General features: G+C 35.7%; 1 protein-coding gene across 2 annotated transcripts in view; it reads left to right on the top strand.

Moving 5' to 3' along the window:
- Positions 1-21,308, top strand: part of LOC146004624 (TBC domain-containing protein kinase-like protein) — a 50,912-nt gene extending 29,604 nt beyond the window's left edge. For both annotated transcript variants that reach the window (XM_083143524.1, XM_083143515.1), the window contains exons 5-15: positions 2,463-2,806; positions 3,492-3,641; positions 6,313-6,442; positions 7,881-8,042; positions 11,706-11,883; positions 13,103-13,309; positions 14,370-14,531; positions 15,217-15,359; positions 19,524-19,669; positions 20,144-20,303; positions 20,508-21,308. In XM_083143524.1, the coding sequence (XP_082999650.1) occupies positions 2,463-2,806; positions 3,492-3,641; positions 6,313-6,442; positions 7,881-8,042; positions 11,706-11,883; positions 13,103-13,309; positions 14,370-14,531; positions 15,217-15,359; positions 19,524-19,669; positions 20,144-20,303; positions 20,508-20,615 (1,890 nt within the window). In that variant the 3' untranslated portion in view covers positions 20,616-21,308. The remainder of the gene's footprint in view (positions 1-2,462; positions 2,807-3,491; positions 3,642-6,312; positions 6,443-7,880; positions 8,043-11,705; positions 11,884-13,102; positions 13,310-14,369; positions 14,532-15,216; positions 15,360-19,523; positions 19,670-20,143; positions 20,304-20,507) is intronic.
- The last annotated feature ends 3,823 nt before the right edge of the window (positions 21,309-25,131 follow it).

Raw genomic sequence — 25,131 nt, 5'->3', positions numbered from 1 at the left:
AGCAACCCAAGGAGGGGGAATTAGATAGTTCTGCAGATGCCTAAGAAACGTGGAAAGAAGGCAGGCTGCAAAACCCACGAAGCTGTGTTAGAGAGACGCAGGAAAAAGGGTGGAGAGATTATCCAGCCACCAGTTTGGGTTGCAGATCCACTGGGCCTGAAACACAACATTGCTAAAGAGGAGATCAAATTTAAACTGACTCCATTAGATACTTCGGAGATGTCTAAGGATATATATGAGGATATCAAGAAGAGTAACCCTAAAGATCCCAGGTGTGGACAGGGGCAACAATAGAAGAAGAAGCAGCATGTAAATAGCACAACAGGTTGTTAGCGGATGTAACAACTAGAAGAAATTTTCCTGTATTACAAGAAGAAGAAGCCTTCCTGTATTAGAAGAAGAAGATGATGAAATCTTCCTGTACATATCATATAAGAAGTAGTATATGATAAGAAGAAGTTTTCCTACGTTATATGTTTCGAGAAGAAGCCTTCATGTATTAGAAAAAGAAGAAACCTTCCCATACTAGAAGAAGCAGCCTTCCAGTATTAGAAGAAGAAGAAGCCTTCCTGTAATAGAAGAAGCCTTCCTGAGTTAGAAGAAGAAGATGTCTTCCGGCATTATCAGAAGAAGAAGCTCATCTGTAGACAAGAAGAAGAAGAAGCCTATCTGCAGAGAATAAGTAGAAGCCTTTAGGAATATAGACATCGAAATATCTTGAAATATATATGTAAATGAGAAAAGATATGTTCAATTAATCATATATACAGATAGCTTAAAAAGGAATGTGTGTATCAAACATGTGTAACCTGATGGTACAAGAATATATGAAGTATCATTACTCTCAGTTGTGAGTTAAGTGAGTTGTTTCCTTTCTTACCTTAATGTTGTTATTCAGTTTGAATTGCCCTATGTATCTCATGTTCTACCCTGGCCTAAGCCGGACTATTGTTCCACAATAGGACGTAGCAAAGAGGTGTATGGACATCTGGCTATGCTATTCAATCAACACCCAGATGAAAGAAAAAAATTGAATTTTATCGTAAAAGAAGACAGGTAGGTTCGGTTTTTGTGAGATGCACATGTACCATTGAGGTTCATCATGAAACATTCATCATTTTTACATCAGGTCAATACAGTGTTATTTAGTGGTAAATCTTATGTCAGCAAACTCTTAACTAACTTTACCAATTACCAAAGGTTGCATATATTTATCTTATTATACCTAGGTATACCGTATTTACTCATGTGTAATGCACACTTTTCCCACTATTTTTGCCTCCGAAAACTGGTGCGTATTGTGTATGGAATAATTCGGACATCCAACAAGGTAATTCCATGATTTTGTGGCACTTGCATTGACCTTTCATGTTTATGGAGCCCTATCATGTTATATATCGCTGTAAAGCTTGAATTCTGTAGTTTCTGAATATGACAACAGTATTCCATTCAAGATGGTGAAACTAATGTGCAATGCTATTGAAATAAGCTCATCACAAAATGAAGAAACTTTCTGATTTTTATGGTACTTTGGATACCATATTTTTGATTTTTTTTTAAAGAAAAAGTAAAGGGGAAATGAGCAAAACCATGTATAAAAGTTTAAAGGGCATGTCCCACAATTTTTCACTTTGTAATGTAATGCGACGCCAAGAAAAGCAGTGCTGTTCTGGTGGAATTCGAGCATGCAACTCCCGTCACATGGGATACGTATCAGTGGTATTTGTCGGGCGAAAAATAACAGAAAGTAACTTCCTGAGCACTGCCAATCCATAATGTCATTTTGATCTTGCTTTCTACTATTACAGAATAAATAAGGTGGTTAAAGAGTGAAAGCTTTGGGATGCAAAACACAGAGGAGGGAGGTGGCATGGGACTGTTGATCCGTATAGCAACAGCTATGACCTACAACTAAGAAGCCATTTCTTGAACCTGAATTGTACTGCACATTATATACAAGATATAATTGTTTGTCACTTTCTCGTATCAAAACCAGGGGGCGCATTATACATGCGTAAATACAGTACATTTCCTAGTAATTCAAAATATTGCCATTGTTCACATGTCGGGTATATTTCTTGTGGTTTTGTCTTGCTGACAAAGGATGTAGAAAAATCTTAAGTGAAAGAAGCTCACTCAGACAAGCATTTCCAACAAGACTGAGCATCATCATCATCTTTGAGCACACTGGCTGCCTCATTACAACAAGTGATCCATAGCTTTTCCTGGTAAATTGGGCAAGCACACTACCATTGAAGACACCAAAGCCATGACAAAGTATACCTACTCAAAGTCTTGGATTCCAAGAAGAATAAAAAATCCAAAACAAGTATGATTAAAATCATGAATATTTACACTGATAAAACTGGTATTATGCACATGCTTGTGTACCTAACAAACTAGTTTTCTGATGGTCTAATGGTGCTGGTGCTCTTAATATGAATCGATGTGGTATTTTTCAGGATCTACCAGTGCAGCTGAGAGATTTTCTGAATTCATGCTTATCGGTGAGGCCAACAGAGCGTTGCATACCTAGCGAACTTCTGAAGCACCCATTGTTTAATGGACTGGAAATGGCACCAAGAATACCTTCGAACAATTGTTTCCCAGCATGCGATGCCCTTAATGGTGACTTGAATAGTGCTGCGTTCAACATGTGCAAAGGGAATTCTGGCTCTGACTACTTGTCTGGATTAAGGCCTCAGCAGCTGTACTACCTGTGGCAGCTTGCTGGAGGGGATGTCGAGTCAGAACTTAAGAAGCAAGGACTCATCAGAAGTAAACCCCCAATTCTTTCATTGCCAAAGTAAGCATTGCTAAGGGCCATGTAACATTTTATTTACTATTTTGTGTGTGTGTGTATGTGCTTTCCCCAAAGAGGTCATTTTAAGTAAGTGTGAAGTCAGTATGGTACCAAAAATGTATTTAGAGAGGTTGCCACATACTAAAATAAGATAAATATCCATTTCCCATTTGGTTTAGGATTTTGCCACTGAAGGTTGACACATGGCAATTACAAGTAACAAACTGAAATTTTCTGTATTGATAGCCTTGCTATTGGTTCAGGCCTACTTATGACTTCAATGAAGCACTTCTTACTAAGAGATACTTCAGTTACAATTTTCGTCATTTTTTTAAAGTCTTGGTCAAGTCTTAGGGGGTGAAGAAATGCTAGTGTAATATTATTTGAAGACATACAAGGAGTTTGATGCAACGAATTATTATCATTCACTTGTTCTATCTTGGGTAGGTTTTTATTTTATTTTATACTCCTAACTTTGTTTGTCTAGCTAAGGTACATAGAATTGCCTTTCTCTTTTTGTCTAAGAAAAGTTTGTTCTAGTGAATTGAAAAACACTGCACCATATAAATTTGGAACAACTTCACAACCTCCCCTCTCCCCACCTGCACATGCATGTAGCATAAAGGTTGATGTACATTTACAATATTGTGTATTTTGATTTCATTGATTGATTGAACATCTCTTCCAGTATTGTTCTTCTGGAAGGAAACATGTTTGGACAGAGAAGAGACAGGTCATCGATGTTTGATTTAAGAGTTGTTCCACTTCCTCTTGATGGATTGTATCATCGTTTGGAGCACCTGCCTCCAAGTTCCTTCTTTCCGTTACTGGAATCAAAGTATGTAGTCTGAAGAATTATAAATCATTGAAGAGTTTAAGAAATTGTTTCTCCATTACAAGTTATTATGTTATCAAAGTACATTTTTTTTCAGTTCCTTTTTTATTGAACAATTTTCATGAATGAATTGTAATATGCTATCAAACTATTTTTATTTTAGTTCCTTTTTTTTATTGAACCAATTAATGCATTCTAATTAGCTAATTTACATTTTTCAGATCCCTTGCTTTTGGCATTCAATGTTTATGGGACATTATCCATTGTTTAGTGCTTTTACCAATAGTCATTCTAACACACTGTTTCGTCAGAGTATATATCCTCTGATCTTCAGTTGAACAAATTTCTTTTGGGTGGTGGTGGGGATCAAGTCTACCTGTATTAGTCTAATAAACAAGGCTTCTGCCTGTGTGTAATAATAATATTCTATATACACAATTTTCTAATCATCTTACAGCAAACTTTGATTTGGTGATAAAACTTAAAGTACCTTACAATGTAAAGAAATATCAACTATATGCTACAGTGTAATTAGTTGATTGCTAATTTTAAAGTATCCATGTTATTTTTTTTTTTTTTGATTTGCAAAAAACTGATTCAACAAGGTATCCAACTTGTGTCTTTGTTATAGAATGAAGTAATGTTGTGAATTCGGGATCAAGCCAGAGGTTAGTTTGATAGCTCACAAGTAAAGGGTCACTTACGGTGAAACAAGTTGTCTGGTAAGGCCAGCCGCACACCGGATCCAACACGAGGAGTCATTTTTGTTGCAAACTGACTTGCGGGAACGTTTAACGTGGGGCTGAGCCACCGCACACTGGACGAAACATTTGACTCGAGTCACGTTTACGACAAGACAGTGAAAGTCCTGGGAATTTGGTCTCTGAGGAAAACAATGTGACAAAATGCTCTGCGCATGTGCGAATCCTTTCTTCTTAGCGCACCACCTTCATGTGACTCACCACTGTATTGTTTGACAGCACATATTATATGTAAGTTTGACAGTGTGGTCAAGGTTAAAAATAGATCTTGATCCAGAACAGATAATCATTCTTGTGCAAGCGAAGCCTCTGCTGTATGATTATTCATCGACTGATCACAATAATAAGGACAAAATTGATGCACTATGGAAGGAAGTGGCACAGGAGATGAATTACATTATGATTACATTACGTGAAAAAATAGCCTTATTAGAAATTATCTTGTAATGTACAAAACATCGTAAATTCTACAAGAAAACAATCTTCAGGCCAGTTTGATATTTATTGCTCGAATAACTATGTGGTTGCAGTACGTGAATTAAACTTTTTTCTTTTTTGGTGGGAAGCAGAGTTTAAAGTGAGCCGGAATGCACCGGAACTTCATTCTGGCAAAACTCGGTTCCTGCTGCAACATTGGACATCCATTTTATTTATTTAATGCACCATATAAAAGTCCATTTTTCGTTACATTAATTCTTGTAAAGAATAGATGAAAGGAATAAAAGAAAGTTATTTTACTAAATTTGTCTCCTGTCAGTGAAAATGTAGAAAAAAAATAATATATTGCGGTGAGTGCTATTTGTTTAAGATGCAAATGAGAACCTAATTTCCTGAAATGACAGATGTGATAGATCTTGTGTATATACATTTACTTTGGTTGCAATAATATTAATAATCAGTCCTTTTTTCAGGCGGTACACAACAGCATGCCATACCGGTAACCTTTATATGTGAGAATGAAACAAAGGATTTTATTTCAACGAAAGAAGTGTGTGTGTGTGTGAGTACATGTATGCATGATCATTTATATACCACAATATTTAGAGCAGTTCTTATGATAAACACAATAACAAATAATAACAACAAACCAACTTGTACCGAAAACTTTCTTTCCAGAAAAAACACTGATATCAATAATTAATATTTGTTTCATTTTGTCGGAAGCAAAGTGACTCGTTTTGTCGTGTTGCTTTGTGTCCCGTTGTGTTGCGTTACGTCATAACTCGTCGTGCTTCATCGTGTTGCATCGCATCATGACTTGTCGTGTCATATCCAGTGTGCGGCTGGCCTAATGCATATATTTTTGGAAAGCACTCATCTTAACTAAGGTACAGGTGAAATATTAGGGAAAATGGGTTGGAGGTTAAGGAAATAAAGGGCCTCAAAATTATGGGATGGTTTGTATTGACCACTTTGGTTTATTTAGTGAAATTTGAATTTAATTTGAAAATTTTGATTATCCCAAAATTTAGGGAGAGTAGATTCATCGGATCCCCCCCCCTCTCTGTCTGTACATCAGTGTCGGTGAGCTAATCCAGTGTAGTTTATTTGAATTAATGAATTGCAAAAAAAAAAAAAAAAAAAAAGTGTACCTCAAAGATTCAGAGAATATTGATAAGTGGTCTAAGTTGTACAAAACTACTTGGAGCTGATTATGGTAACACCCTTACCAAGCCAATCTCTGATCATCTTAACATCAACTTATCATCCTTCTGATCTCACCTGATGAAGTTTATTCATTACAGTTGGATCATTATATGTTTTATAAACAAATATATGGCAGAAATACAAATCGAAGTATGTGGAAAAAAACATTTATATATAATAATTTTGGCACAAGAGGCTATTTTTTAACTACTACTTTAAATTTGATATTGCTATTCTCATCCATTTTAAACTTTTATCGTCACCAGGCCCTCAAAATCAGAATCCAAGAAAGAGAAGCATGAGTCATCAGATGTTGCATTGTTACCATTAATCATCCGAGAAAGGGATACAGAATATCAGTTTCATAGAATTGTTCTCTTTGAAAGGCTGCTAATGGTAAGTTTCCTTCTGTTACATGTTCTTATAAAATGGGTTTATTATGTATTTTGTGGGTATAAAAATAATAAAGTTAGGGTTAGCCAATAACACTCTTGACCCAACGCCAATATTCATACTGATCCTCATTGATATTGATTGTGATACCTGAACAATGTAATTGTGTCTATATGTAGGCATGTTCAGTATGTCATTTACTACTTGAATGTCATAAAACTTCAAGAAATTCTATTTATATTTGTTCTAATATTTAATTTTTTCGAGCCGTGTTAGTTCAGTTGTTAGGACATGTGACTACCATGCAATAGACCTGGGTTCGATCCTCAGCGGGGGAGAACTAGGATTTTTTCCACCTGTTCAAGTGGCTCTGGCACCCTCCCAGCATCGTATAAAGTGGGTACCTGGAGGAAACTCTGGGGGTTAAAGGCAGCCAGGGGCATGGTGCTGAACACATCACCCCCACCTTCGGCCGTGATCAAGAAAGTGTGGGGCCCTAACTCCACACCCCCTATATGCCTTCATGGCATGGTGCAAAGCACAGGGGAGCACTTTACTTTTGTTTTTTTTAATATTTACTTTATTCAAGTTTGATTTTATTTTTTGGGTGCGTGTGTGTAAGCACGACACACTTTCTTTTTTCAACACAATACTGGTGCACAATAAATGAATATTTTGTATAACTACCAGGATATTTGTTAAGTGGTATTTTTCTAAGTGGTATTTTTCTATCTCTGGAAAAGTATCAGTGAATAAATTTGAATTAATACCTTTACTAGTTACACCACTGATATTGGAAAATATCAAATATTATGATTATTGAAATTATTGATACGGCTTAAAATCAGTGTTGTATTTAATTAAAGAGAAACAAATATTGCAATGTGATTAGTTAATAACACTTTTTTTTGTATTTGCTTCAAGTCTTGGGAGTTTTTATTGTGAAATTACAGTGGAACCTCGATTTTACGTTATTCAGGGGACCAAGCTCAAAGAAACTTAAAATGTGGAAAAATGTAAAGGTGAGGAAAATTTCATAAAGTTCTGCTATGTTGGGACCATCAAGATTGAATGTATAATGCGGCAAAATGTAAAACCAGGAACATAAATTTGGGGTTCCACTGTATTGAGAAACAATTCAAATTGAAGAAATAGCTTTGTTTACTTCATGTGAAGTCCTTACCTAAACTCAATACTCATATACTGTACCTTTCTACTGTTTCTATAAACTTTTTTTTTAAAGACTAGACTACTTTTTTTTACAGTTTTTTTTTTAAGTTTCAAGGAAATATCAAGAATTGACAGTGCTTACACAGACATTTTGTTTACAGGTTCAAGTTTACTGCTGTACATAGAAGCTTTTTCTCTATATTTAAAACCTATTGATTCTGACAGTTCACTTATTTCTTCCTCTTTTTAAACCATTACTGTTGTGTTACAGGGCTACCCATACAAGAAGTCTTATATAGTGAAAGAAGCGTGGAAGGACATACCACCATTTTACAGAGGCCATGTGTGGGCAGCTTTGTTACAGGTTGAAGGAGATATAGAGGAGCAATATGCTTCGGTTGACAAAGAAACTCCAACTTTTACAGATAGGCAGGTCAGTAGAAGAAAGAATGGTAAATAACATTTTCATATAATTTCATCAACAATTTTGCCCATTGATGTTCCTATATATTGATGAAGGAATTGGGAGCATGAAAGTTGAATTATGAATTTTAGTAAAACATTGTCCTGAAGCTTGCCAGTTGAATGCTCATTCACCCCAACTTCCACCGGATGCAGAGCCGAACAACAAGAATTTTCCACTCGGCTCTCCACAGTCAGCAAGGCAACGGCCCTCGCCAGCGGTGAGTGCACTTCCACTGTAAATTTCCACCTGCAGCAAGGGGTGAATAGTTGGAGGTGCAAAGTCCACCAAGTCATGGCGAAATTTCGATGTATAAAAACCCCCGGAGATAATCAATCGATCTCCATATTATCAGCAACTCGATCAACGAAACCATGACATCTGTTAGTTGAGAGATCGTGACATTACGAGGCGGCAACAAGCGAGCACATACGAGAAGCAGTCTGGAACTACGTAGAATCAGAAGCCGAAAGCCAACCCGAGTTTGGAGAATCAGTGCACCGTCGATTAAGCCGCCGAATCGCCAGCCACCTCTTATCGCCGTCAACAATCTCTCCAGTGGGCACCCGTCTCCATCCGACCGTCACTGAGGGCCAAAACTACAAGCAAGAGGGTGAGTAGCGTTCCGACTTAGGCTCCCAACAATCCTTCATCTGTAGCATTCAGGGTAGAGGTGGTTCAGCGAGACCCAAACTAAAACCTAACTTATTGAACTGAGCTACATCCCAGCATGACTCGATCCCGTCCCATACCCGACGTCATGCTACAATATAGTAGGGCTGAGCCGTTACCACTTTGAACTCATACCCATGGTGATAGTTTCACTGATACTGAAACATGAAAATTGTATTAATTAAAAGTTGTTCAAAATATTGATAATGTTGCTGTGTAAAGAAAAGGTACACATGATTAAGAATACAAATAATCTCAATGACAGTTTTATATAGGAATCTTTATTTATCATGGTATAACATAGTCAGACTGAAAAACCCATCCCCTCAGCCATCAATTGGAACAACCAGGAACTTTCCAACACTGCAAGACTGCAAAAACATTTTCTGGCAGACACGGGAAGTAGTGTCATTGGAACCTTGACAGCCGTTTCTCAACCAGCCCTCATGATGACACCAAGATGAAGTTGAAAGCTTTGGACAAACTTTTAGTGTGTTTCGTATCGTGCTGTTGTTTTTTTTTGTTTTATTTTTTACAAGGGGGTACAAAGTTGACCTTCAATCTTGATTCAGGAGCAATTAGAAGAAAAAAGGTTCCCCCCCCATATTAATCCAAAGTGAATAGAAAAATTCCAAAACGTAGCACTACTATTTGCCTACAATTGTACTAAGTATAGTTGATTGATTGATTTGATTGACTGATTTGTTGTTTTAAGTCCACTTTATGCACAGTAAGGCTAATCGGGACTGGACCTGCAGTTTAAAGTGGGATCCAAACCACTTGTGCCTCCACCGGGTATCTAACCCGGGACCCCTTGATAAGTATAGTTGAAAATCATCCCATAGTTTATCATAAAAAATAATAAATATGTACTACGGAATAACAATAGTTAGCATTGCCATTGCCATCGATTCATAAGTAGGCTGTTGGTTCAGGCAACCACTTGGATTTTTGTTCCTCAAGAGTTCTTTATCATGATCCTGTCAACAAAATCCTGTTGACTTTGGACATCATTTCTGCTATTTAATTTGTTTTAATGTTTTTTCTTCTGAAGTTAGTAGTCACTCTACTTCACCAGTCTCATATACGATTATATAAATAAATCACTTTTATCCTTTTGCTGTTTTTTTCTTACTATAAATCATAATTCAAGCGTACATTTTCGAGCATATGCATACAGAAGCCATATTAGTGGAGGAGATAATTCTGATAGAAGGGAAGAGAGTGATGTTGGAAATGAAATATTTAAACGTTGTATAACTTTATAGAGTGTGATTTGTTGATTTGAGAAAATAGGACATTCTAGAAATAAATGTTAAATGTTGCGCATCATAATTTTCATTACCACATTTGCAATTTTCTTGAGTTTTGATGTGTATTTTTGCTAGGTGTGCTGGTGTACGCACGTGTCTCATCCTTAACCTATTGATGAAAACTATGACCTGCTGTGGGAGTGTGTATTTGTAAAGTCTGCTATCCATCTATATGTATTACCCACAACCTTAAATTGTTCCTTGCACCATTTGTTCCATTGATCCTTGAGTTTGATTTTCACTCGTGGTAATACAATCCGTATACATTAATCTATTGAAGCTTATGTGTTGTAAATTTCTGGCTTGTTTAGCTTGTAAGTCCACTTGTTCATTTCCTACCTTAATATTATGTGCTTTAAGATAACTGAATTGTACGAGTATGTCAATGTTTCTTTTGCAAGCAAATTGAACTTCTTGAATAATTAAAATATTAAGATAAGATTGATGACATAATTTGGGATAAGCAGTGGATAATGCTTGTAATACACTCGGTGCATCTGTAAGGAGAAGAATTTTTTTAAAACCTTTGGCTAATCCACATTGTAAGGCTTTGTATAGTGCCTAACTTTCGCAGTAAAAATAGATGAATCTATAGGTAATCTAAACTGTTGATATTTTTTTTTTCTCTGGGATGTAATAGGCACATCCTACCCCTTTATTATTCTTTGAACCATCGGTCTAAATCATTACATGTGTTGGCCATTTTTCTCTGTGCAATGCATGTAGTTCTAGATCTCTGAAGTGAATTGAACATTGTGTATATAATGGAATATCCAGTTGATAAATCAAAGGATGTGGGAGAGAGCACTCTTTTAGGAACTAACTTTTTTTGCAAAAGAATACAAAAATCAAAGCTTTCCTCATAAAAATGTATTTCTTTAAACTTTTGTCTGCTCCCGATTGACCCCTATTTAGTGAACAATGAGGAAAAGGTTTGCAAGAATAGGACATATATGCACAATAGATATTACAATATTTATCTAGTCTACTGCTAGACTAATGTACTTATGTATCATGATTTTTTTTTAGCATTTTGTAATGTAATTTTTTTTTTTTCTGGTGAACTATTATCAGCATAATTACATGACTGCAGGACTGTGTAAGTACTGCATTTAGATTTTGTTGTTGACATTGGTTTATTGCAGGGGTCACAGGGGCTCTAGAAATAGGATTTTTTTGTATAAATACTCTCTTTCTTCATCTTTAATGCTTTTTTCTGTGGACAGGATACCATATTTTTCTTTCTCACAAGAGTGTGATACTTCGTGAAAAAACAAAACCAACTACAACTGTCTACAGTAAATATTTTCCTTCTACATTTTTTTCTTTCTTTTGTGCAGCACTGCACATTGAAAGGCACAAGCTTGAAAACCTTCTATCTCAAGATTTCCTCTTCTGATAAAGGTTAACTCAATTTGTTATTCTTTTATTTTCTTATATATAAAAAAAAATTCAGGTATGCTAATTTTTAAGGAATTTTCTATGAATAGAACTGCTTCTTCTTAGACAAAAACAAACATTGTCTAGCAGGTGAATGCACTATTCATATTCTTCTCTAAATATTTGCCATTTTGTAGTTGATTGGTACCAGTAAATTTCACATTGACACTATTTCTGTAATACAGAATATATATTTGTTGCATTATAGATTGAAGTTGACATTCCTCGCTGTCATCAATATGATGAACTTCTCTCCTCCCACGAGGGCCATCGGAAGTTCAAGAGAATCCTGAAGGCTTGGGTGGTGAACCATCCACAGTATGTTTATTGGCAGGGCTTGGACTCCTTGTGTGCGCCATTTTTGTATTTGAATTTCAACAATGAAGGTAAACTTTTAATTTAGTCACATGGTAGGAAAAATCAAATTTTCATGTGTTCATATTTATTGTGATATTTCTTTGAATACAGACACACACATTTTGTTTTCAGATGGGAGTTTATCCATTGTTGCATTTCATTTCTAAACTATGGTAAATTTCAATTTTAAATATCAGACGCAACAGTGAAACAGATTATGTAGTACTTGTTTGGAATGTAATGTATTGTAGTTTAATTTATGTGCAAAAATTCAATAAACAGTACCAAGAATTATATTTTTTATCTGTATTATGTCCACACAAAAGTTGCTTTCACGCTGTTTGAACTAGGATGTGGAGTTATAATTTTAAAGTTGCATTAATTGCAGTTTGTAAAGATGATAAAATATGCCAGATATATATTAACTTAAGATGCAATTTATGACAAACAATTAGAGGTAGTTATCAATAACAGTGAAGGATAAAGATGTTTGATGCACCATTAAGAAAACATGTAATAATAATATATAATGTGCCTAATTTTATATATATGAAAATCTTTTAGGTTTCTCTGGAAATAGAATATTTGGACATCGAAAGTGTAGCACTTCATATGTAGTTTATTCAGAACTAATCAGTGCCATTAATGAAGCATATTTACTTGCCGACCTCCATGGCAGAGTATTTATCACAGTGTTCTACAATGCCAGGAGTTCCAGGTTCGAATCCCAACCTCGGCATGGGTGTTCTTTGTGAGTAGTCCCTCCATCAATTTCATCATATCATTCTCATCTTCACGATTAACCAAAAGTGATGAAATAAAATGAACACATTATATAAATTATTGCAAAGAATTGAGATTCATGCTAATTGTGTATCATAGCTGTACATTGCAGTTGCTACTTGGTGTGACCTGTAGTTATAACTTTAATGTTGCTCTGTTATATATGATTAATTGATAATGTGTAAGAGGAAATATTATGTAATTATTTAGAAGCCCAATTTCCTGTCTTTTTGCATATGCATACATCACTTTCCTACTTCGTCAGGAGAAAATTGAGATAATGAGGATGAATGATGAAAAGGATTGAATCTTGGATCTCTGGAATTGCAAGCCACTCTGCAGCGGAGGCAGATAGGTAGGATTGGTAGGGCTACAATATGTGTTAAGAGTGAAACTGCTATTGATGCTTTATAAAATTCCATAGTTGTGTGCATGTGTCTACATATGCAGTTTTCTTTTTTCCAGCTCTTGCGTATTCATGTTTATCATCGTTCATTCCAAAGTATCTACACAACTTTTTCTTAAAAGACAATTCTGCTGTGATTCAGGAGTATTTGGCAAAATTCTCTCACCTGATTGCATTCCATGATCCTGAGTTGACCAACCATTTGGATAGCATTGGATTTATTCCAGAACTGTATGCGATACCTTGGTTTCTAACCATGTTTTCACGTAAGTGTAAATAAAAGCAGTCTATTTACTACTCATAGTAATACCCAAGTTGATAGAAAAGTTTTATGCACATAAGACTTCCCTCAAGAATTTAAGAATGTTTAAAGATTTTTTTTCAGCATGAATGTCAAATTCTACTCCGTAGCTGTGGAACTGTAATTTGAATGGCATCATTTTTTAAGAAGTTTATTTTGAATAATATTTGCATGGTACTTTTGTAAATTCTACACTGAAGCAACATTTGGTGTGTAGCATACTGTTGGTAATTTCTGGTACCTAAATGATACCTTGGAAATAACTGCAACCAGAGCTTGAAGTGGAAAATGCTAGCTGGGAGATGTTTGGTCGAGCCTTGTTGTTAGCTGAGGGAATCCTATGTTTAACATGGTGACAATGAGACAGCATCCTCACTTCAAGCACTGACTGCAATGTAATGCTTCAACCCTATGATAATTTTCATTATATGTATAAAAGTAAAGATATTCTCTATGCATTGCACTGTGACATGAAGGCACATATTCTTGATCTCACCCATATTGGATATGATGTGATCAATATCATGCTCTGTCTGCCTTTATCTTCTCCCCTAGAGTTTCCCCATCTTCAACACAGCAAATTCAAGAAAACAGTGACACGTTCACTGTGTGTATGTACTCTATTCAGGCCAAGGACCTGACCACACAAAATGTGCAAACATTGTGAACCATGGTGTGTTGACTGCACTTGTAGGAGTCCGTGAATTGAGAATTTGCCAAGAGATAAATATGGAGAAACTAGTACTCACTTTAAGTGCGAAACTGTTTTTTCTTCTTTGTTCTATTAATTTCCCTCGTTGGAACTTGTACTGTTTATACACCAAGCAACAGTACAACAAGTTCCAACGAGGATGGTGGCAGTGGCCACTGAAATTAATAGAACAAAGAAGACAAAACAGTTTTGTGGATAAAGTGAGTACTAGTTTCTTCGTATTTATCTACTACCGCGTCTCTCTTTTCCCAATTATGAAAATTGCCAAGAGAGTTTGCAAAAGTATCCATAATGGTTTAAAATTTCATTTCAGACGTGTTTCCTCTTCACAAGATATTCCACCTGTGGGACAAGCTACTCCTGGGTGATGCATCCTTTCCATTGTTTGTTGGACTGGCTATACTTCATCAGCTGAGGGACACTTTGTTGGCTTCGGGATTCAATGAATGCATCCTACTTTTCTCTGACCTTCCTGGTTAGTATGAGTGTAAATTAATTTTATCGTGACATGCAAAAATGTAGTTTCAAAGTAGAAACCAGAATAAGCCAGAATCACCTTGATAGTATATTCTTATGGATTCCTGCTGAGAGCAATACGTAACCAATATAGTATTTTAGAGCTGTTCGCAATATATTCCTTAGTGTGTCACAGACTGTAAATCAGTTAAATTAGTTCCCTCCATGGCAGATAGATGGCATTAGTTTTCATATGTTCAAAGTCATAGCAATGAGAAGTGACAGTATACCTGGAACTGACATTATAAACTCGTGCAGATCTAAGTTGTGGGGAGGTCAAAGGTTGGTTTCATAGCTCAATAGTTGAGCATTGGTGCAGAATTCCAAGGACGTAGGTTTGAGGCCTGGTGAAGACTAGTTTCACATAACTTTTCATTAAGTTACAATATGTCCTTTGAATGCCATAAACTATTTTGTATAGCTAGTTCAGTTGTGCAGAATACTTATAAAAGTTAAAAGATTGCAACTATACTAGATCAGTATATCAGCACGTTGATAGCTTTACATTCTAATTCCAACAAAACTTCAAAATGTTTACTTGTTAGAATTAACTGTATACATTCAATAATGTCTAGAATATTTTGCCTCTACTTTGTAAGTGGATTTTAATGGAAATGTATCAGATAGCCTCTCTCTCTTTTCAGAAATAGATATTGAGCGTTGTGTAAAGGACTCAATTGAATTTTTCTGTGCAACACCACATAGTGTGACATACAGGCAGCATGAGAAAAAGATGAAGGCATTAGACAAGGATTCAACTGAAAAATTTAGTGAAAACCCAGAACTGGTAAGGTGCTATAAGAATACAATAGTAAACATTAGGGATGGGGCAGATTTTTTAGTAGCCTATTAGCAGATAGTAGACTTATTGATGTATTCGCAAACTTGTCTATAATATTACTACTTTGATATTTCTGTAAATACATACCCCTTAATTTAATGCAAAATTATGACATTGTTATTATTTTAATGAGGAAAAAGGGTTTAATTTATATGGCATTGTTTTGAAAATTTAATTACTAAGATGTGGTTTTCCAATACAAACCTCATTGCAGGCACCTGATTTTACATTTTACATATATTAATTAAGGGCTTGAATTAACCATTTTATATATCAGATATACAAAATTTAACTTTTGGTTTTTACAAGAACAAAAGTTATTTTTTACATAGATTTTGGCCTACTAAATCCAGTAGTGACATTGAAAATTCTCCATTGGCTCTAGTTTACAAGATAAATCAATATTTCCATTATACATGTATGATATTGTGTCTTATAGAAGGCAGGGCAATGGTGGACATCTTTGTTTACACTTGTCATCTCTTGTCCAACAGAAATCTGCTAACATAGCATTCCACCTGCATTTGCATAGTTTTTTCTATAGCAGTAATGACCGGGTGGAATGGCCAATCTAACACTAATTTTGTGCAAAATATAATATCATCTTCGGTGCGGAAAAACATTTGGAACATTTCTGATGAGTCCAAAAAGCAGACAATTAGCTAAGAGATTCCATTACTGCAATTGCGAAGCTTTGTACTTTTACTTTAAAAGTTCCAGTCCCTTATAAGATCAATAAGTTTTCAGCAATTTTATGTGGTTCAACTGAAGAAACAATTGACTGAGGATCATCTGCAGTGGAAGGATGAGGCATATTCTCAATGATTTCACACTGTTTATTGTCACGGCTTATATGCTGGAGGACTGGGAAAAGGTAAATCTTCTCTTTGGGGCACTGGTCGCATTGCAGATGATATACGTATTTGGATATTTAATAGTCCATTTCTTCTTGGTAAGTCTTCTTCAGGGAAGGCACCGTGCAGAAGTATAAATCTGCTGAATGATTAAGTCTGTTCACAACAAATAACGGTGCAGCAAAACGTTCATTCCATTCAACCATGCACTGAGAGTAGGGAAACATGTCACTGTCACGTAGAGCCCAAGGTCCATCTTGGTCCCCTACCTGACAACCAAAGTATGGGGAAAATGTTCTCTTTGCTACTGGAGACAATGATCTAAAGTCACTTCCTTACAGGTACAGTTGTGGAAAGAAATACTTCTCCTTAAGACTACTGGTATTAAGGCTCAATGGGGGAAGTATTTTTTTTTCATGACTGTACAACAAAAGATATCTAGATTGTTAACAGTTAGATGCAGAGACTGTTTTCCAGGCATTTGTGCCAACACCAAGCATGTTTTCAGCAGGAAATTTAGAATTCCACAAGGTTTTAAATAAAAATGTATATCTTGAAAACTACAAATGCTAGAGTTACAAATTATATCTTCTTTTGTTCAGTACAGATTAGTATATAAGCCTATGCTTGAAAACCCCAATTTTCCTTTATCAAGTAGGAGATGATGAAAGTAAAAAAATGTTATTATTATTATTTTTAATAAAAGAGTAAATACCTAAAAAGTATCAAAAATTCACAACTTACGTGAGTGAGTATAAATTTATCCAAACTACGTTTCGGAGGTCAATACTTCCTCCTCCTTCAGGCCCACATGAATATCTAGACACCAGTCATGGTGTCACGTAAAAAGTGTTATATAGGGATATAGGTTGAAGGCTAGGGTAAAAAACACTTATAAAAACTTTTGACTGACAAAGTAAAAGTTCCCGTGTTTCTAAAAAGCCCATATTAAAATACTAAAAGGTTTAAAAGCAGGTCCACTGCAGCGGCCCAGGAATCCCAAGCAGCTGTAGGGCAAGGCGTGTGGGAAACTGTCTCCGTACACATAGTTGAGGGTTACCTCCCCTCCATGGGACTGATTCCCCTCAACTCTCAGTTCACCAATCCAATGAAAATTCACGTTCTTCCTCCGCAGCTCTCGAAACTTCGGCGGTGACATGAAAACCCAACTCATGTAATCATTACCGGCTTTATTCCACTGTTTAAGAAAATGGACCCACCCCTCCTCTAAATTGCCGTCGTCTTTATTAAGTTTATCATCATTTCCTGTGCATATATGTGTAGCCTCATATACATTCCGGTCCAATTTATTACTACTTTTTTAAATAATTTCCTTTTTACGATTTTATGTTTACTTTCAATTATGTGTTCCGAGAAACTGGTTTTAGGAATCCCTTCCCTAATATCTTTATCATGCTCCCCCATCGGATTCGCATGCTCCTTCCGGTTTGTCCAACATATTCCCTCCCGCATTCGCACACAATTCTGTAAACACCTTTCTGCCCTTCAAGGTCTCCTTTGCCCCCCCTCCCCCATTCCTCTCTTATATTCCGTAAAATGCTTTTCAATATTACAGGGGGGAGGGGCTTTCGCTCCACATTTATTTTTAAAAACAACCTAAAAATGACGCAAAATTTTAAAAAATGAGCTAAAACTAAAAAAAAATGGTAAAACAATACCAAAAAATTACATTTCTTCAACCTGAGGAGGGTGTTCAGGATTTCTGTACTAGTTAGCAATGTCTGCGTTGCACCAGTTAAAAGATGAAATTTCATAAAAATCCGGGCCCTCATGATAACACCTATTCATTCAGAAGATATGTATAACATACAAGCGTATTTACTATTTAGCCACTAGTATTATTGAAAATTGTGAGTAAAACTTAAGCATTTAATCTATGTTAGTATATAAGCAATAAATAAAGTTTTATTATTATTATAAGGAGTATATTAATATTATTAACACTTAATAATTATAATTATTATAAAATAATATTGAATTTAATAAGTCTGTTGAAATAAAATTTATTTTTTCAAAAATTGTGATGAGTTTATATGCTGTTTATGAAAAAACATAATTTTTCAGCTATGGTTACTAATTCAATAATATTATACGAGGATTGGGGAGTAAGTCATGGCAACCCAGTAATAATTCGACAATCGAAGGATGTATTAAAAATTTGTTATATACAACTGAAAGAATATCCATTATGGATATTTTGTTGGTAGCAATCATGAAAGAAAACCCAAGCACCCCTGTGACATACACATGTATTAATGTACAAGTTACAAAAACTTGTCTGATTATGACAAACCTTTCGAAGGTCATATGAGAACCCATCCCCCCGAAGGTCCTAGCTCATGGACTAATTAGCTTCAAATTGCTTGAGTGGTTCAATGTTCACCCTTGCCCCTTCTGGGGGTTTGAGTTTGAAGGAAGTAGGCAGACTTATTTCTTTATAGTTGCAAGTGGCTAAAAATAGCACAGCTAAAACAGTTCTACCTCTATTGGCACCTTTGGGAAGTCATTTGGCTTTCAGTGCCATGATTTTCAAAGTGAAGTCTGTGAAAATATCCAGCATTGCCAATTCCTATCTACAGGAAACGTGACTCCCTCACCCCTGTTCCATTGAAAAGGAAAAGGAAACTCGGAAGACCCTTACAGGACACTTTACCAGAACTGTGAAAAGATTTCAAAAGTTATTAAAAAAAAAGAAAAAAAGAGAGGCCCTCCAAAAATGTACATTATCTTCAGGACTGCAACCCCCCCCCCCCCCCCCCCCGAATCAAATTAAGTCATACCCTCGAGGCTCATGTAGCACTCAAAACATGTATCTCTGAACATTACCAGAGTCACAGAATGTTCCAAAACTCGCATACTATGCAAAAATGCTCTTTGTGATATGTCAGCATTAATGACCACACCTGCTTGGCATTTAAGGGTAACACAAACTGTAAAATATACTTTTTATTGTATAATTTTACTATTCACTTTGATTAATTGTGGGGGCGCAGAGACTAACCAGAGTAATTTTTGTGTAATATTTAAATTTTCTTCTTTTCCTTGGGAAGGGGAGGTCAAAAGATCATGCATCACTGCAACTTTGAAAAACCCACTCTTAAAAATCTCCTATCCTGTCAGCTTTCAGCTAAAGATTAAGGCAAGGTCTGAATAAGTTACCAAATGAAATAGCAAAAGAAAACACACACACCCAACTTAATTTCTATAAAAATGACATGTTTCTTTCTCATTTTAGGAAATGGATGCTGTACCTGTTGCAGAACTTCAACGAGAGAAAAGTCCACGCATCAGTGGAGCCGAGCTTTTGGAACTGCTAGACTTGCAGCACACACGGTTCTCTCGTCCCAAAGTGGTGGTTGTAGACATACGTAGCTCAGAGGAGTATCCTTTTCCGTGATGAAAAATGTTTTGACATTTTAAGTTTTTAATATGATTATATTAAGCATATCAAAAGCATGGTTATCATTACTCATTATCGTATCTCGTTGGATATGCAGGAGGTTATGGAGTTAATATGGAGGGAACAAGAGTGTTTCTACAACAGCTAGAAATATGTTTTTCTTTCTTGTGCTGGTAAAGAAGATGGCAATAATCAGTGCATTATTTACACAAGGGAAAATTATTTACTTACTTTAATCCACCTCTCATCTAGCAATATATATTTTCCTACCTTTGTTCCGCAGTTACCTTATGGTTAAAGTTTATAAGCAAATCAACTTTAAGTTTGGTACATTGTATGTAAAAAAAAAAGTGAAAAAATGCAAGACAATAGTTAGCAAAGACGTTTTTTGATGATTGCAGTATCATACACAGCACATTTGCATGTTGTTTTTTTTTCCCTTAACATACTGCTAGTTACAATAGAGGAGCTGTGCCAACCAGTATAAACATTCCATCTGCTACAGCATTTTCATCAGATGGCGAGTTAAATCCCAGTCCAGCAGTTAACGTTTTGAACAACAACAGAGGAAAAATAGTAGTTGTTGTAGGTACACGAAGTCCGGCTGCAATTCATGTAAGTAATACATTCTACTTTTTCAGTAAATGAGTTGTTTATATGAATACGACTGTTCAAACATTTGCATCATTTCACTACAAGCATAAAATTCAAGCTTCAAGAGGTAAAAACCACTGAAAGAATAAGTACTACTATGTTTTTATGACATTATTTATTTATACATAAGAGCTCAATGTTACTAGAATCTTCTTTTACTTTCAGTTTGCCAAGTCATTAGTGCAGTTGGGATATGCCAGAGTGTGTGTTCTTCATAAAGGAATTGAAGTACTCCGTTCATCAGGAATTCTTATTGTTCCAAGTTCAATGTAAGAGTTCATTCTGTGATGTATTATTTATGAACACCCTCGGACTTGTTTTTTTGTACCTGATACTTTCATCAAATGAGATGACTATAATTTGTGATATGGCTACACTGCTTGTTTGCAATTTTTTAGTTTTCCTCTGATCTTAATGTGGAATACATGTTCAATTGTTGGTAAGTATTGTTCCATTTCAGTATTTTAATGACTTAATATGCTTTGCTTCATTGTGTGGAGTGTTGTGATCCACAATAACTTCATGAATGTTTGTCAGCTTGAGAACAGCAAAATATTATCAGGAAACATGGGAAGTGGGAAATTTGTACTTTGCATATTGTGAGGAACAACTTGTCTGATCTGTCATACTTTCTACAATACTTGGATACTTTGAAGGTCTGGTTCCATTGTTGTCAGGGAAGAGAGGTGGGATAAGGAATAGAAAGGGTGCAGCAAACCATGCCAATCCCAGGCTGTAACTTGTATGTTGATGTCCATGAATTTTCCAATTATTTTTTGTATGTTATGCTTTCAGCAAGTTTGGAAAAGAAAAATGACTATGAAACATAATTTCAAATATGTCAATTATAATTATAATGTTTATATTTTATTCATTGTAAGCTTTAATATTTATTTACTACTATTTTCCATTTATGTAAATTTATATTCTTTGTTATGGAGATAATACTATTTATTTGTTCAAGTATTTTTGTTGTCCTGTTTTTATTAGTACAACAGAACCTCAATTTTATGCATTTCAGGAAATCAGGTTGAAAAAATCTTGAAATGTGGGTAAAATGTAAAATCGATGAAACTTTTATAACATTTTGCTATGTTGGGATTGAATGTATAATGTGGGAAATGTAAAATTAGGATTCCACTGTAATTCAAATATTAACTCATATAACAGGGTAATCTCACATCAATTCAATCAATTGTGAATTAATTTGCTGCATCATCATTTTTAAAAACGTTAATAATTTTTATTTCTATATCCTTCAAGTGTTCAAAATCGACAATGAAATATTTTTTCATGGTTGCATTTGGATCTGGCAGCCATTTTCAATTTCAATTAGTATCATTGGGTGATTTTAGCATTTATGAAAATAGCTTTAACTTCTGTAATTACAAATGTAATGATTAAAAAGCCATTTTTTCAGAAGTAAATGCTTTCTTTTTTTATAACTACTAATGTGAGAGCAAAAATGGTGATAAAGAAAGAGGTTTTTGAATCATTACATTTGGAATTACAGAACACAAGTTACAACAATTTTCATAAATTGAAAATGGCTACCTGATCCAAACACAAGCCTGAAAATCTTTTCATTGGTTTTGAACACTTGAAGGATATAGAAATGAATGATTATATTATTAATAATTTTAAAAATTGTGAAGCATCAAGGGTTGCTTGAAATGGTAAGTAAAGACGCAATAAGGAAGCCATATCCTTCAGAAAATGAGTTTGTGTGTGTGTGACAGCTAGGCATTTTGATGCCAAAGTATCAACATTGGTCCAACTTTAATTCCTGTTACATTTCCAGTTTGGATATCTTGCACAGTCCTGCAAATATTCCGTGCAATACATTTGCAGAGCACGAGTGTCTTTAAACATAATGAATAGGGCTAGGATTTTCATCACTTAGCATATTTTCTTTGGTAAGGGTGATGTGTTCCCTAAATATATAGAAACTAATTGAATTAAGGTGCTTTATAAGGGCATATTTGGCCATTTATATGTGATAGAGCATATTTTGATGGATTTTCGGTCATATTCAGCATATTTTCGCTTTTTCAAGAAATATACAGTCATTTTCGGAGTGGATTTGTTCTAACTTCCATGTTCACTGTTCACTTGTTTTTTTTTAACAGTAAAATCTTTTTCATTTCTATTTGAAAATTTTGAGAAAGTATTCATTGTGTATTGCAACTCAGGGCCCATAAAGTGAACTTAAAATAGTACGTATGTGAAAATATCTCAGCATATGTTAGATATTGATGTTTGAAACAGTCCAGTTATAAGGACATATTTTTCAAATTCTAGTGCATATTTTGTAAAATTTTAGGTCATTAAGCATATTTTGGTGATTTTCAGGTCATAAAAATCCTAGCCCTAGTAATGAATATTTCAATTATCTCTGGTAATTTTTCAAATACTATTTTAAAGCAAAACTGGTAGATTGATGTGGTATAATTACAAAGCAGTACTCCTATATTAATACTAAGGCTGAGCCAATACCAGTGATGTTGGAATTGGAAGGTATCGGTTGTATTTCATTTACCAATATCATCTGAAGTTTCCAGTTATTTTTGCACCAATGGTGTGAAAAACTGTAGCAAAACTCTGGTAAATTGATGCTATTAATCAATATTTTGAAGGACTTTTAATTATTACAATTTCCAAGCATTGGTATTGGCTTAGCCTTAATTAATACAAGGGATGTACCATATTGAATTACAATTTATTTCTCGCATAAATAGATCATTCACAATTCGGTAGATCACCTTCTCAATATGGTCTCCCTTCTACTGTATGCAGTTGTCGCTGGTGAGCAGTCTCTCCAGGAGTAACTTTTTTCAGAGTGTGTCGCTGGATGGCTGCTTGAACTTATTTAATTGGACTTTGGTATCCAGTTCATGGTAATGGAGGTGTCTAGTCACAAGCCTGGACATTGAGAATGCTGCAGCGAGGGCTTTTTGCTAGTTCGCAAGGACGATGCTAGATAGTGTACGGAAGTGATAGCATCGCTCGAAGCCCAGTAGTTCATGTACAACCAATAATTTGTCTATGGTAGTGGGCCAACAAAAATGGACTATCTTACCAATACATAGCAATATATAAAATTGAATACAGTGAAACACTGATGTTACGTTCCTCAATTTTACATTTTCCCACATTTTAAGTTACTTGACCTTGGTCCCCTGAAAAACGTAAAATCGAGGTTTCACTGTAGATGATTATGGACTGAAACTACCAGGACAGATTTTTTACACGTATATTTCTATGGTTGTCACATTGAAATTATATTTGATCCATATACTCGAGTGTGGCAAGTATGATCGAGCAAAAGTGGTCCCATGCAGTACTCTACTGGACATGAAGCCCACTGGATCATGGTCGTGACCCTGCCCATGTCTTGATGTGCAGTCAGAAGTTTGGGAATCCATGAGGTTGCTAATGCCAAGATAGTGACATACATTTTTGTTTTTTCACTTCTGGAACATACTGTGACTCAGTAATGTTCAGAGATACGTGTTTCGAGGGCTACATGAGTCTTGAGGCATTCTATTAGAAGTGTTTAATTTGATTCTGGTTGTCCTCCTTCATGGCTGTGTGGTCTAAGGTGCTGTGCTTTGGACTCAGACTGCGGGACAGCATGGATTCGAATCTGCCTGGGTTCAGTCTCCGCTTGTGCATAGGTGGCAACCCACCATCGTGAGGAAATTGGGGAGCTAGGAGTGAGTAGCATAACCCAGTCATGGATATCTCCTATAACAGCTGGGGGTTCGACTTGCTACTCACAGTTACTGGCAGTCTGCAGATAGGCCAAGGCCCTATATATAGGCTGTAGAGCTATGGGTTATTTTTATTATTAATTTAATTCTGGCTATATTGGTGGGAAGGGGTGCAATTTCTTGCCAAAACAAATCACTGTTCTTACATTAGACATTTTTTTTTCTCTGAAAGTATCAGCAGCAAATGCTCAATTCTTGCCATGAGAATGAAACACACAGCAGGCAATATGCAGATACTGTTTTCAACCCTTACTTCGTGGCATTGCCTACATGGGGACCTGATGAAGTTCAAATTTCATAAAAATTTTTTTTTTTTACTTTTTTTCTTGTTTGGTAGATGAAAAATTGGTTTTTTCATCCATAGGTTTCTTGCCTAGACTGTATTGGGGGGGGGGGGAAGAGCTATAATTTGTAACTATAGCATTCATGGAAAGATTCTCTCGGGCTATTGACCAGGTGAGTTGTGAAAAGGATTACTTTTACAAGTTTTCGAGAGCTAACGTCACTCTCATCTTCAGGGTAGAAGTGCAGTGCTGAGCATCAACCCGGTGTGTAATGGTTTATGGAGGGAAGTTCCTGGTGAAGATGGCAGCCCAATTGGGTACCTGCTACATCTACACTGCTGGTTGAGTATCGCTAGCCAAGCTGGGTCCAGTTCGAGCCCTGTGTCACGATTAAGATTACATTTTTCCCCATGCTTCTTTGACGATGCGGACCCAGTAGTTTGAAAATTTGGTTATAATTTCTGTGTAGCTGAAATATATTCTATGGCCTTCAGTGATTAAATGTTTAGCTAGTCCAGACTTTTCCGAATGGAAATTCATAATGTAGCTTTGATGTTCTTTGCAGTGCTGTTCTATTGACACAGCAGAACACGGTACCCAATTGGTCCATCACCTTCACCGTGAACCTCCCTCCACGAACACACATACACCGGGTTGAAGTCTCAGGACTGCACTTCTACCCCCTGAAGATGAGAGTGACGTTAACTCTCGAAAGCTTGTAATCCTTTCCAC

This window comes from Lepisma saccharinum, chromosome 1 (assembly GCF_977018435.1).
Source record: "Lepisma saccharinum chromosome 1, izLepSacc3.1, whole genome shotgun sequence".
NCBI classification, from domain to species: Eukaryota; Metazoa; Arthropoda; class Insecta; order Zygentoma; family Lepismatidae; genus Lepisma; species Lepisma saccharinum.
Note: the sequence above shows the minus strand (reverse complement) of the source record. Positions and strands in the feature narration are given on the sequence as shown.